General features: G+C 36.9%; 1 protein-coding gene across 1 annotated transcript in view; it reads right to left on the bottom strand.

The window, feature by feature from the left end:
• LOC123870957 (ras-like protein family member 10B) overlaps positions 1–9714 on the bottom strand; it is a 61203-nt gene extending 51489 nt beyond the window's left edge. The window contains exons 1-2 of the mRNA XM_045914472.1: positions 9385–9714; positions 6298–6375 (exon numbers count right to left, since the gene is read on the bottom strand). Coding sequence (XP_045770428.1) covers positions 6298–6367 — 70 coding nt within the window. The 5' untranslated portion in view covers positions 6368–6375; positions 9385–9714. The remainder of the gene's footprint in view (positions 1–6297; positions 6376–9384) is intronic.
• Positions 9715–12723: the final 3009 nt, after the last annotated feature.

Here is a 12723-nt window from a genome sequence, read left to right on the forward strand (position 1 = left end):
GATGGTAAACTCAGCTCTGCTGCTTACACTGTTAGAAAAATTCGACAGGTACTGACGTGGAAACTGCAAAAATTGTATATTTTGCCTATTTTCACTGTATTATGTCTTACGGACTCTTGCTATGAGATAAAGCGGTAGATATTGAGAAAAAAATGTATTACAGAAAAGGACAGGACGTGCAATTTATAATTTAAAACCGCGCGCTGCCATACAATAAAAATATAAGGAAATAAGTACCTTATCTATTATCTTATAGTAGCTTCTAAATATATTTACAACTAGCTAATGCCCGCAGCTTCGCTCGCGTGGATTTAGGTTTTTAAAAATCCCGATCCTTTCATTTCCCAGAACAAAAGTTGCCTCTCCGTAATAGCCCGTCCCCGGGATGCAACTTGTTTCTGTATCACGTAAGAATATTTAAACGGATGATCCTTTTCAAATCCCGAGGGATCACCAGGATTTAGGAATGCAATTTCTTACAGCATCAGGGTTGAGGTCAACGACAAAGTGTTTACTTGGTATAGATACCTTCAATATCAATTAATAATCGACACTTTTTAAATCCCATTAGCTTTAGTAGTCAGGTCCCCTGCAACATCAGGGTTGAGGAGTTGGAATCCAAATTTTTTATTGAACAATGTCGCAAACTTTCTCTATCGATTAAAAAAACTACCCAAAATTACGCAGTTAGGTTACCTGCCAAATTTCATGGTTTTGAGTCAACGGGAAGTACCCTAGAGGTTTTCTTGACACACACGACAGACAGAGAGATAGACAACAAAGTGATCCTATAAGAGTTCCGTTTTTCATTTTGAGGTACGAAACCCTAGAAAACGTAGGATCGGCATTCCGAACCAGTGGTAAATTTTTCTGACCATCCAAAAACACTTTGAAGTTTACCTAAAAGTTTACAGGAATAAAAATTTATCATTGTATTCCATTCCATTTCATTCTATTCCATTCTGTTCAAAGATAAATAGATAATAAAAATATTTGTCACCGAAACAATAATTTACGATACATCGACCAATATCAATTTTACTGATGACAATCTGACTATTACCAAAGTGAACGACTACTATAATATCTATTATATACGACTAACATAATATGTATTATAAATTGTGTGCCGTTTGCATTCTCACTAGGTTCTCATTAAGTTTGTTTTATTTGGTTAAACTTTCTGGCATTTATATTGTTATGACGTTTAATTGGCAAATAGTCTGTTTATTGGCTGAAACTCAAAAATTCAGCCAATCACAACAAAGAAAATATTGTAATAATGATTGATGCAGCTTTCTGTAATTGAAATCAAAATATTTGACATTAACTTGAATGTGACAGTGTTTTCCGAATAGGGTTGCCAGAGGCCCCGTATTTTACTGGTTACCCCGTATTTCAGGATACAGAAACCTGTAATTATGAAAATAAAATACGGGGCAAATAAAACTAAATATTTTTAGGGTTCCGTAACTCAAAAGCAAAATAGAACTCTTATAGGATCACTTCGTTGTCTGTCAGTCTGTCAGTCTTTCCGTCTGTCCGTCTGTCCATTTGTCCTTCTATCCGTCTGTCATGTGTTCATGAACAAATATTAGTATTTTCAATTTTCAAAGTAAGATAACTACATATATCAAGTGGGTTATCATATGAAAGGGCTTTACCTGTTCATTCTAAAACAGATTTTTATTTATTTTTATGCATATTTTTTTAATGCATAACAGTTTTTGATTTCTCGAGTAAAATGTCGGAAAAAATACCCGAATACGGAACCCTCGGTGCGTGGGTCTGACTCGCACTTGGCCGGTTTTTTACAAATTCAGTAGGAGCTGGCTGGCGAAATCAAACACTGACGTTATGTCCAGTAGAAAGAATATTTTCCTTTTGCGGCAATGCGTAGCCGAAACCCACTCAATATTGATCATGGTCGTAGCCAAGGCGGCGGGGCTTGGTTTGAGGATGTAAGCCTTTTTTTATACAAGTTAGCCCGTGACTTTAATCTATTCTAGTGGTAAGTGATGATGCAGTCTAATTTCTTGGCCGTTAGGGCCATACTAACCATATAACTAGCCATGACCGAAGCCTCCCACCAGACCAGAAATTTTGAAATGGCGACTGCGCCTGGGAAGCCGTCAAAAACCTAAGCCTAAAATAATACTTACACTATTTCTTGCATTTGCTTACCAATTTTTTTTTTGGAAATATATCAAACATTTCGCGCTCACTTCACTCGCGCTTTGAATTTCTATTACTTGGTGTAAACCCCGCAATTTCGTTTGCATGAATTTAGATTTTTAAAAATTCCGTGGGGGATTTTCCGGGCTAAAAAGCCGCCTAAAAAAAATGTCTGGGATGCAAGTTACCTCTGAATAGTAAGTACCAAAATTTTGGTAAAGAAGATGGGCCGTGAAAGGGTAACAAATAGATAGGCAAATAGATATACTGTCGTATTCGTTATATTAGTATGGATAGGAAGCTTTAAAAATAAAATCTTGCTATGGCTACACTCGTTTCCCTTTCACTTTAATTTTTCTGTATTGAACCAAAAACACTTACGCTCACTGCGCTCGCGCTTTTTTATTGTTGTATTTTATCTCACTGTCAAATTGAAAGGCGAAATTCCACTAACCAGGTAATTAGCCCATAAAGTTGAGTGAATGTTTTTTCCTCATGACAGGATTCAGTTCCGGCCCTAATAAAACCTCTCCCGCAATCGATTCCTGGCTACGGCCATAGTATTGATACTGTGAAGGTGGAATTACAAATTAAATGTAATTTTAAGTTGAAATGAGAAGATTGTATGCATCAAATGTATAACATTTTGCTTTACAACACTAAGAGTTTTTAAAAGCTATTTAAATAAATAAATCTTTTATTTAAAACCACATTGCAAATACAGTTCACCAATCAAGATACGGCAACATACAGGGAAAAAATACAAAACTTATAAATAAACTGAAATATCTAAATAGGCTTTCCATGCATTTCAGAGAGAACCACCGCCTATTTCTTCAAATACTTCAAATTTTCAAATTTCTTCAAATCTAAACCCCGTATTTTTGATGGTGGTAGCCTGTAAATCAAAAAGAGCCAGGTGGCAACCCTACTTCGACCTAGACAGAATGAAAAATTGTTTTCATTACTCGGTATGCCTACTGCCATAGTGTGACAGAAAGTGTGACGGTAGTTGTGACCTCTGATTGGCCGACTCTCTTTCACTATTTGCTAAAATTGATGATTGCAACAACAACTTTTTCTTTTTTGTAATCGAAAACAGAACACGGACGTCAAACAGGTTGACTAATTGCAATCATTTCTGACCGGCTAACATTGTTCCGCTAGTGGCTCAAACTCACTGTCGCAGCAAGAACATGGTAAATTCAGCCAATCACAGCAATTTGAAATTTGGTTATCACAAATGTACCGATCTAGGAACCGAGAATGCACGAACCAGGGCAGATAGAGATAAGAACAATAATATCATACGTAGGAAATCGACGGGGGATCGTTGGCAAGGATAGCCTTAACCAGCTAGACATCGAAAATTAGAAAGAAGTATCTTCAGTGATTTTCACACTATTTAGCTGAGTCAGACTAATGAAAGTTGATGTGCCTTTTTATTTAACGTGGGAAATCCTCATGGATACCATCGCGCTCGTGAGGCGCGGTGGTTATGTTGGACTCTTACCGATTAAAACCCCACGGCTCTCCGTCTCTTTCTTTGTTGCTTGGCACAGGGACAGGAACGTATTCAACTGCAGCCTAACTAACGGCACCCGCCAAAGCAGGCCCAGCTCTGGGACTAAAAGGTGTCCCCAACACAGTTTAAGGCTTGCTGCAAAGAACGGCTCGCCTTCCAACTCAAGGACCTACTCTCCCGCGGGTTACAGACACCCCGTGTTTAATACCCAGAGACCCTACTCAATCAATCTCAACCAGTCTCCCCTTGAAATGAGAAGGGTTTAGGCCACAGGTAGTCCGCCACGCTGTATGCTGGCAAACTGCGGATTGGCAGATTTCACACACCTTTGAGAACATCATGGAGAGTTCTCAGGCATGCAGATTGTCTCGCGATGTTTTCCTTCACCGTAAAAGCAAGTGATATTTCATTGCTTACTACGTATATAACTTCGAAAAGTTACAGGTGCATGCCCAGGATGGAACCTCCTACCTGCCGAATAGGAGGCAGATATCTTAACCACTAGGCTATCACGGTTCTTGGACACCAATAAAGTCGTTCCCAAATTATAAAATCAATACCTACCAAAACAAAAACAAATTACCCTGAAGCGGATTCGATACAACGTATAGGTACGTATTTACTACCCTATAGCTAAAAAGTTTTAATCGACAAAGTTTTAAACACATAGCCCGCATCCCAGAACTCATTTTCAAACAACCGATATTAGTTTCAAGTGACAAACTTCGATTGTATATTCAGAGGATAATATTATAAACAAACACGAATTAATTGAAGTTCGGCTAATCCCTTGGGTTTATTTTGGTCCAGTGGCATAGGTCAGTTTGAGAAAAGTACTTTACACAATTAAAAAAAACGCCAGATAGATTAGGAAGGTATTTTTAGATGAATAAAGGGTCCTGTAATCCAAAATAATTTCGTGAAAATGTTTCATATTGGTATATGAACGCACTCATAATTAAAATAACTCAAAATTTAAAAAACCCCGACACAAAAACCTCTATAAGAAAACTAGAAAAGAGCTGATAATTTTCAAACGGCTGAACCGATTTTCTTCGATTAGGTATAGCTACGAACACTCTCGATCAAGCCACCTTTCAAACAAAAAAAACTAAATTAAAATCGGTTCATTCGTTTAGGAGCTACGATGCCACAGATAGATATCTACACAGATACACACGTCAAACTTATAACACCCTTCTTTTTAGGTCGGGGGTTAATAAATTGTTCCCAGATCACAGATTCTCCGCATGCGGCATATAACCACATATAAATGTAGGTACCATTACCAAAACGAAGTTGCGTCAGTCCGCAAATTATTTCTCAGTACATACATAGCTGAAATTTAATTTCTAAAGACCGTGCTCCATGTGGCTAATTCTGTAGTTCTCTAAGTTAAATTAACAGGTCTACATCTAAGTGCTATCTTTTTTTGCATTATGAAAGAGACCAGAGTAGCATTAGCAATACCTACATTCAGCAGAACTAAGATTTTAAGTTTAGAGATTGTGTACAACGGATATTATATACAGGATGTAACCACAACGCTAGCAAAAACGAAGACAAGTGATAGCACTGAAGATTACTGATAAGATACCATAAAAAAAAACTACGAAAATAAAACCAAATCCTGTATATTTTAAAAGTTCACAATATATTGGCAATAAAACATCTGTCTGACTCTAGAGGTCAACGAACGTTCCGTAAATAGGTCATTCGAAGTCAATGCCACGCGCGAAATCGTAGGTAGGACATTGTACCGAGTTTTGCACGCTATACAATGCGAGTTTGAAAAATACTAAATCACTAAAACTACAAGATGGGGCAAATGGTTATTGGCATTGGATTGTGCTAAGTTAGTATAATAATAACGCTTAGTTTTTGCTAGCGTTCTGGTTAAACCCTGTACATGTCATGTTTGTCTCTTGAGGCCTCTAAACTAATTAAAAGTGAGTGAATTAGGAAGTGTCCCTAATAAGTTTCGGGAGTGCTTCAATTTTGAGGTTGCGGTTGGGGACCAGGCTTAACAATTAAGAGGGAGAGAGTTATGACTGAGATTAGGGCTTTATTAACCTAAGGCTGAGAACAGAGTCATGCGCTGTCTGTGGGACGTAAAGGAGTGCAGCGGTCAAACTAGCAAGACGTAGTGCGTGAACGCCGCTACTCAGGATACAAATCCATATAAATGCGAAATTGTGTCTGTCTGTCTATCTGTCTGTCTATGTGTAAGTTCGATTCTCACTTCACTGATTTTCTTTATGTGTTCAAGGTAAGGCCGGAGTGATGTACGTTCTGCGAGGGTTACACTAATGTGATTCTTTAGCATTTTTTTCTTCCCATTTAATCACACCCAGAGTCCTAGAGTAGTAGAATTCCCAACGAGTCACATTGTGACACGTTTGAGTGTGACTCGTTGGGCACCCATCCAACACAGGCTACGATCAGATTATCAAGATAGAGCGTGTAGTATCAGGCTTCACTACCACAGGACAGAAAAACACCATATACCCCGCTGCGCCTCTCAAGCAGAACAGACACTCAAGCCTGAGCCTTAGGTTAATTAACCTAAAACTTAGTATAAGCGTTTGACAACTTACGAATTGTGTATTTCTTGTCGGAATGGCGCGAAGCTCTCGTGGTTTGAGAAGTTCGCCGCTTATACCGCATTATATATTCTGGAACAAACATACTTTTAAACTAAAAGTTATATATATATTTATATACTAGCTGTGCCCGCGACTTCGTTCGCGTGGAATAGTGACTTTTCGGGCAGCATATACTCTGTACGTTAAAAATGTTCGCCGTGATTCTTTAAATGGACATAACTTTTTTATTTATGAACCGATTGACATGAAATAAACACTAAATGTTAAGTGAAGCTTACTACAATATATTAGTGTATCTAAATCGAATAAGCCGTTTCTGATATTAGCGTGCACAAACACACAGACAAACAGACAAACAGACAACAATTTCGGGTTCGGCATCGATATAATAACAACCCCTGCTACTTTTTTTTTATATATTTCCATTGTACAGACACCACTTTTCTACAATTTTATTATATGTATAGATATACTGACTAGCTGATGCCCACGACTTCGTCCGCTTGGACTACATAAACTTCAACCACCTATTTTGCCCCCTTTTTTAGCGGATGTCTAGCTATCTGCATGCCACAGCCCAATCCGTCCAGTAGTTTGAGCGTTGCGTTGATAGATTAGTCAGCTTTTCCTTTTATATATTGAGACTAGCTGATGCCCGCGACTTCGTCCACGTAGATTACGATTTCTTACGGGATCGATACGGGATAGATACGGTTTCCTACGGGATTTAAAAAAAAAAAACCTAAATCCCCGCAGACGACATCACGGGCATCATCTAGTAATAATAATATTCTCTTAATCAAGTCTTATCTTCCTTTCTACGGGAACAATTTTGAGAGAAAGCTCTGTTGATCTTGGATTCAGCAATTAAGAGTTGCTTGCTCACTCTATTGACCTTCAGCTTAAGCGGACTTAGCGAACTTAACAAATCTCTAACAAGGCAGGTCATTTCTAAAACAGATACGTTCTTGACTTATGGACTTTAATTAATATATCTTATTGTCCCTTTTAATTAAGTTCTAAGAGCATCATCATCGTTACTTAAAATTTAATAAAGTAAAGTAAAAGTAAAATATTCTTTATTGTGCACCAAATTAACATTAAAAATATGAATGACTAGCTGATAACCGCGACTTCGTTCGCGTGGATGTAGGTTTTTTAAAATTCCTGTGGGAACTCTTTGATTTTCCGGGATAAAAAGTAGCCTATGTTCTAATCCAGGGTATAATCTATCTCCATTCTAAACAGCCCAATCCGTCCAGTAGTTTTTGCGTGAAGGAGTAACAAACATACACACTCACACACACACTTACAAACTTTCTCCTTTATAATATTAGTGTGATTACAACAAAATAGATGTTTGTACAATAAGGCGGCCTTATCGCTAAAATAGCGATCTCTTCCAGGCAACTTTAGGGTAGAGGATAATATAATGAAAATTAAAGAAAGCGGAAGGGATGCACTAATTAAATAAAATTAATACACAATTTGTATGTACTGTCTAATATGTAATGTATAGGCGACAGATACGAGAAATAAAAAGTAAAAATAAATAAATGAACACATCAAATTAAAGATGAGTAAAATAGTTTATGTTTCGTTTAATTATTGTATTTAATTTAATATATTTTAACTTCTGCAATGTTCTACTTATTTATTTATTATTTATTATTTTTTTGAGCGTTAATAGCCTAGTGCTTACGATATAGTGGTTGGCTGGTAACCATAAACTTAATATGATTGCTGTGAGTCCAACTCCAAAATTAGAAATTCCATGGCTTTTGTGACTCGTTTTAATTAAGCGATCAGTAAACATGTTTGTATAGGTAGGTACGACGACCCATTATTCTGTCACTGAAAGCTTGTACCGCCCACGCTCTACAAATTTCGAACATAATTTCAGGCATCGGCTAAATTACGAGGGCCGCCTTGAAAAGTTATCGTTTTTGCCAATATTTTTTTCGTAACTTGCTGAATATTAAAAAAAAAAAAACAGTCGAGTGTAAATCGGACTCACACACGAAGGATTCCGTGCCATCGTACAAGGCAAGGCAAGGGTGTTATAAGTTTGACGTGTTTATCTGTGTATCTATCTGTGGCATCTTAGCTCTTAAACTAATAAACCGATTTTGATTTGGTTTTTTTTGAAAGGTGGCTTGATCGAGAGTGTTCATAGCTATAAGTAATTCAAGAAAATTGGTTCAGCCGTTTGAAAGTTATCAGCTCTTTTCTAGTTACTGTAACCTCACCTTGTCGGGGGTGTTATAAATTTTTAATTTACACTTGTAGTATTATAACTAAGTACGATATTTCTTGTTAATTTTAATACAGTTTACCATTAAATTAAAAGGTAATCTCCGAAACAAATTTTTTGTCTTTGATTCAGAAAATTCTTTCAGTGATAGATAGCTACATTATCCCCAAGTGCCAATGGGTACATTAAGTAAACCACACGGATGAAGTCACAAGTAAAAGCTAGTACTTAACAAAGTAAATACTTAGGTACTTAAGTTATATTTTATCAGACCAACAAAAGTAAACACCTCTTAGGGGTTGTAAGAAATGTTTCACATCTAATAATAATAATTGTTGACAGTAATTATAAACTACTTTTATTTATTTAATTAAAAATTTATAACACCCCCGACAAGTGAAGGTTACAGTAACTAGAAAAGAGCTGATAACTTCCATACGGCTGAACCGATTTTCTTCGATTATAGCTAAGAACTCTCTCGATTAATCCACCTTTCAAACAAAAACAAAACTAAATTCAAATCGGCTTATTAGTTTAGGAGCTACGATGCCACAGACAGATACACAGATACACACGTCAAACGTATAACACCCCTCTTTTTGGGTCGAGGTTTAAGAAGTAGTGCAACTGCTGTGTAGATTCATATACCGCACCTTTAAAGATTTTTTTTAACAAAAATATTTTAAACAGCAATATTTTTATCTTTTATTTAATTTTGCGATGCATATCTATCCAAGCTGTATGTTTCCTGAAGCAGGTACCCGCGCAACAGTTACTTATGACACAGATGCTGATTACATAGTATGTACACAAAACATAATTACCTTTTACAGTCAGCAAAATTTCTTAAAATGTTAAAGCACAACCTCTGACACAACACGTTGATTAACTATGCAACAACAACGAACAACAAGAAAGGCTCAACAACTACATCAATACAACAATTTAACAAAATCCAGTTTTAAACACATCTCGCGATAATATCGAACTCGCGAATGTGCTTTTCGCTAAAATATGCCCGACATTTTCCCGTGAAAATGGTTTTTAATAATTATTTCAACTGTGAGTTATGTCGTTTTCCATTTTCAACAATAATCACGAATATTTTCATTCATAATTAAGAGAAATAAATTGCATCGCGTAAATTTCGCTCCACTTCGTTATTTTGACGTGTGCTTCCAGTGCTGCTGTGCTTCATTTAAATTTTAACTCAAAAATATAAATTATGTATTAATAAAGTTTATGTAACTGACTGACAGACAATGATATGAATGCACAGATTTTCTGGGAGTAGGTATAAACATTTGTATAGAAGACCTTTATAAAATAGGCGAGCAATACGATAGGATTTTTGAAAATTCATCACCTTAAAATCTGCTTCACTTGAAGACAGCTGAGGTCTAAAATACTATGTAAAATTTTAGGATTTTGAAGTTTGGTGAATCGACCCGATCGTGAAAGGCAAATCAGCAAGGTGAACTTTTTGTGAATTCTCTTGAGAAAAAACTTTTGCGCGACAGAGTACGTCTCTAAAATTGCAGTAGGTAGCTACATTTCCATTTGATAGTAACATAGAATACAACACTAAACAACAACATATTTTTTTAAGTGCAGAAAAAAATGAATAAACGAATTCAGGCATAACAAAATTGTATGTTATGATATGAGGAAAATAGAGTGAGAGGAACCCTATTAATGCGAACTATTATTGTCTCTATCTGTCTATCTGCTAGCATTTCATAGTCCATCCTCTTAACTGAAATTTAGTACTAGGTATTAGAGCTTGTATCACGGAAACGAACATACGCTGCTTTTGACCCCGGGAAATCAAAGAGATCCCACGGAGTTTTTGAAACCTAAATCCATCCTAAAAAAGTTCTTATACCACGATATATCCCAAATACCCTGAAATGAGGCAAATCTCTTTTCCCTCGCCGACAACACTGGTCTGCGCATGTGCAAACATTTCCACATTCGCGCCAGATGCTTAGAGCAAAGAGTTTTGGCAGTTTTATTGATTTCAGGCGTAACCAGTGCTTATGAAATAGCATTCAAGCAATACTTGACCCTGCATCTAGGCAATCTTGAGACACATAATATGCCTTCTACCAATAGACGGCCTGATCTAAATGAGGTTAGATATTTTTTACGAAGGACTTTTAACTAGGTCATCATAATCAACAAAATCAACTCAGCTGGTCAGTAGTGACCGAACACGGGACTCAGAATGAGAAGGTCATTGTCCACCACGCTGGCCTAGTGCCGATCGGCAGATTTCACACACCTTTGAGAACATTATGAAGTACCTACCATACTCTCAGGTATGTAGGTTTCCTCACGATGTTTTCCGTCATTGCTAAACCAAGTGACATTATGGCTTAAAACGGGCAGAATCGAGAACCACCTCCTTTTTGGAAGTCGGTTAAAAAGGCACATAACTACAAAAAGTTAGAGACATAGTTAGCGATATATACTCGTGTGTTAGAAGTGCTTATAAAAATTATATCCCCGGATTATATCCACTGATGTCATACAAATCAGTGGATATAATCGGGGATATAATTTTTATCTACTGCCCATGCTAGCCGGGCTGGGATCGAACCACCGACCTTCCTAATTGGAGACCGACGTCTTAACTACTAAGCTATCACTGTTTAGATAGATAGTAAGAGAAAATCTCTCTATCACTCTTCAAGTCGAGAGTGAATAGGCATCTTCTAAGCAAGCGCGCTCCATCTTAGGCTGCTTCATCACTTGCCAGGTCTGATTACAAGTCCATTTTAAAAAAATCTGGGTTAGTAAGGAAGGATCCCTACAAGAGACCTGTGTCCAGCAGTGAAGGTATATCGGTTGATAATGATGAGTCACTTATGAAAATATAATAACAAATTCCGTGATCGGATATTGTTTTTCTCCTGACTTGTTCGAGATCACCTTGTCTTTTCCAATATAGTGGGTAATGAAGCTAGAATGGAATGCACTAACCTGGAAAATGTATGACAATTTTCTTAGAACATTCAACGTTCTTTCTTTGAAATTATTTCTCATAAAGTACAGCCTCCTTATGTTACGAATAAGGTCAAAGGGCCCTCAGAATTTGTTGATTTTAAGGAGGCACCTGTAATTGGGAATTTCCAAGAATAAGTGCTTTTCATTTGAATTTCATAGAAGTATGCCACTTTTTTCATCTTAAAGAGCACCAGTCTAACAGCTGATTTTACTCGATTAGGCTTGTTGAAGAATGCTTGAGTATTCTTGTTTTCAAGATTCCAGATTCTTTACATATTCATTCGTCTGCCTGGTGTTAGCGCTCGTCTGTAATTTTACCTTTTACCTTTTTCAAATGAAACAACAACACTCGTTTTTAATCCCCGACCCAAAAAGAGGGGTGTTATAAGTTTGAAGTGTGTATCTGTTTATCTGTGTATCTGTGCATCTGTGTATCTGTCTGTGACATCGTAGCTCCTAAACTAATAAACCGATTTTAATTTAGTTTTTTTGTTTGAAAGGTGGCTTGATCGAGTGTTCTTAGCTATGATCCAAGGAAATCGGTTCAGCCGTTTGAAAGTTATCAGCTCTTTTCTAGTTATTACCGTAACCTTCACTTGTCGGGGGTGTTATAATTTTTTTATTTACACTTGTTATATTCATTCGACTAATGCTAGCGCTCGTCTATAATTTTACCTTTTAACTTTTTCAAATAAAACAACAACACTCGTTTTACTGTATTTATTGTCTTCTTTGTGCTACAAATAGGTCATATAGTTTACAAAATGCCCAAAACTAAGCAGCTAATTATCTAGAAATAGCTGGGTTAAGTTGACACCAGATTTTCATCAATTGGCTCCCCTTTAGTTTATCTATCTAGAAAAGGAACTTTTTATTGAAAATATTACAATAAAACTTAAAGCTAGCCTTATCTAATTACTGTACAAATCATGCCCGCGTGGAATGGTGCCAAGAATACTGGCTGCATTTCCGCGTTGGACAGCCAGGCTGATCCGTTGCGCAAAAAATGAGCCAGCCCTTCTGTCACCCGATGAGGCTATTAAACGCGGTGAAATGTCTCGTAAAAATTTCTTTGCACTAAGACTCCATGGCCCCAGGGTCTCCACGGCAAACGGAACAAAAATGTAACTCTCAATAAGAGAGGCATACTTGCG

The sequence above is a fragment of the Maniola jurtina genome, chromosome 13, assembly GCF_905333055.1.
Source record: "Maniola jurtina chromosome 13, ilManJurt1.1, whole genome shotgun sequence".
Lineage (NCBI taxonomy): Eukaryota > Metazoa > Arthropoda > Insecta > Lepidoptera > Nymphalidae > Maniola > Maniola jurtina.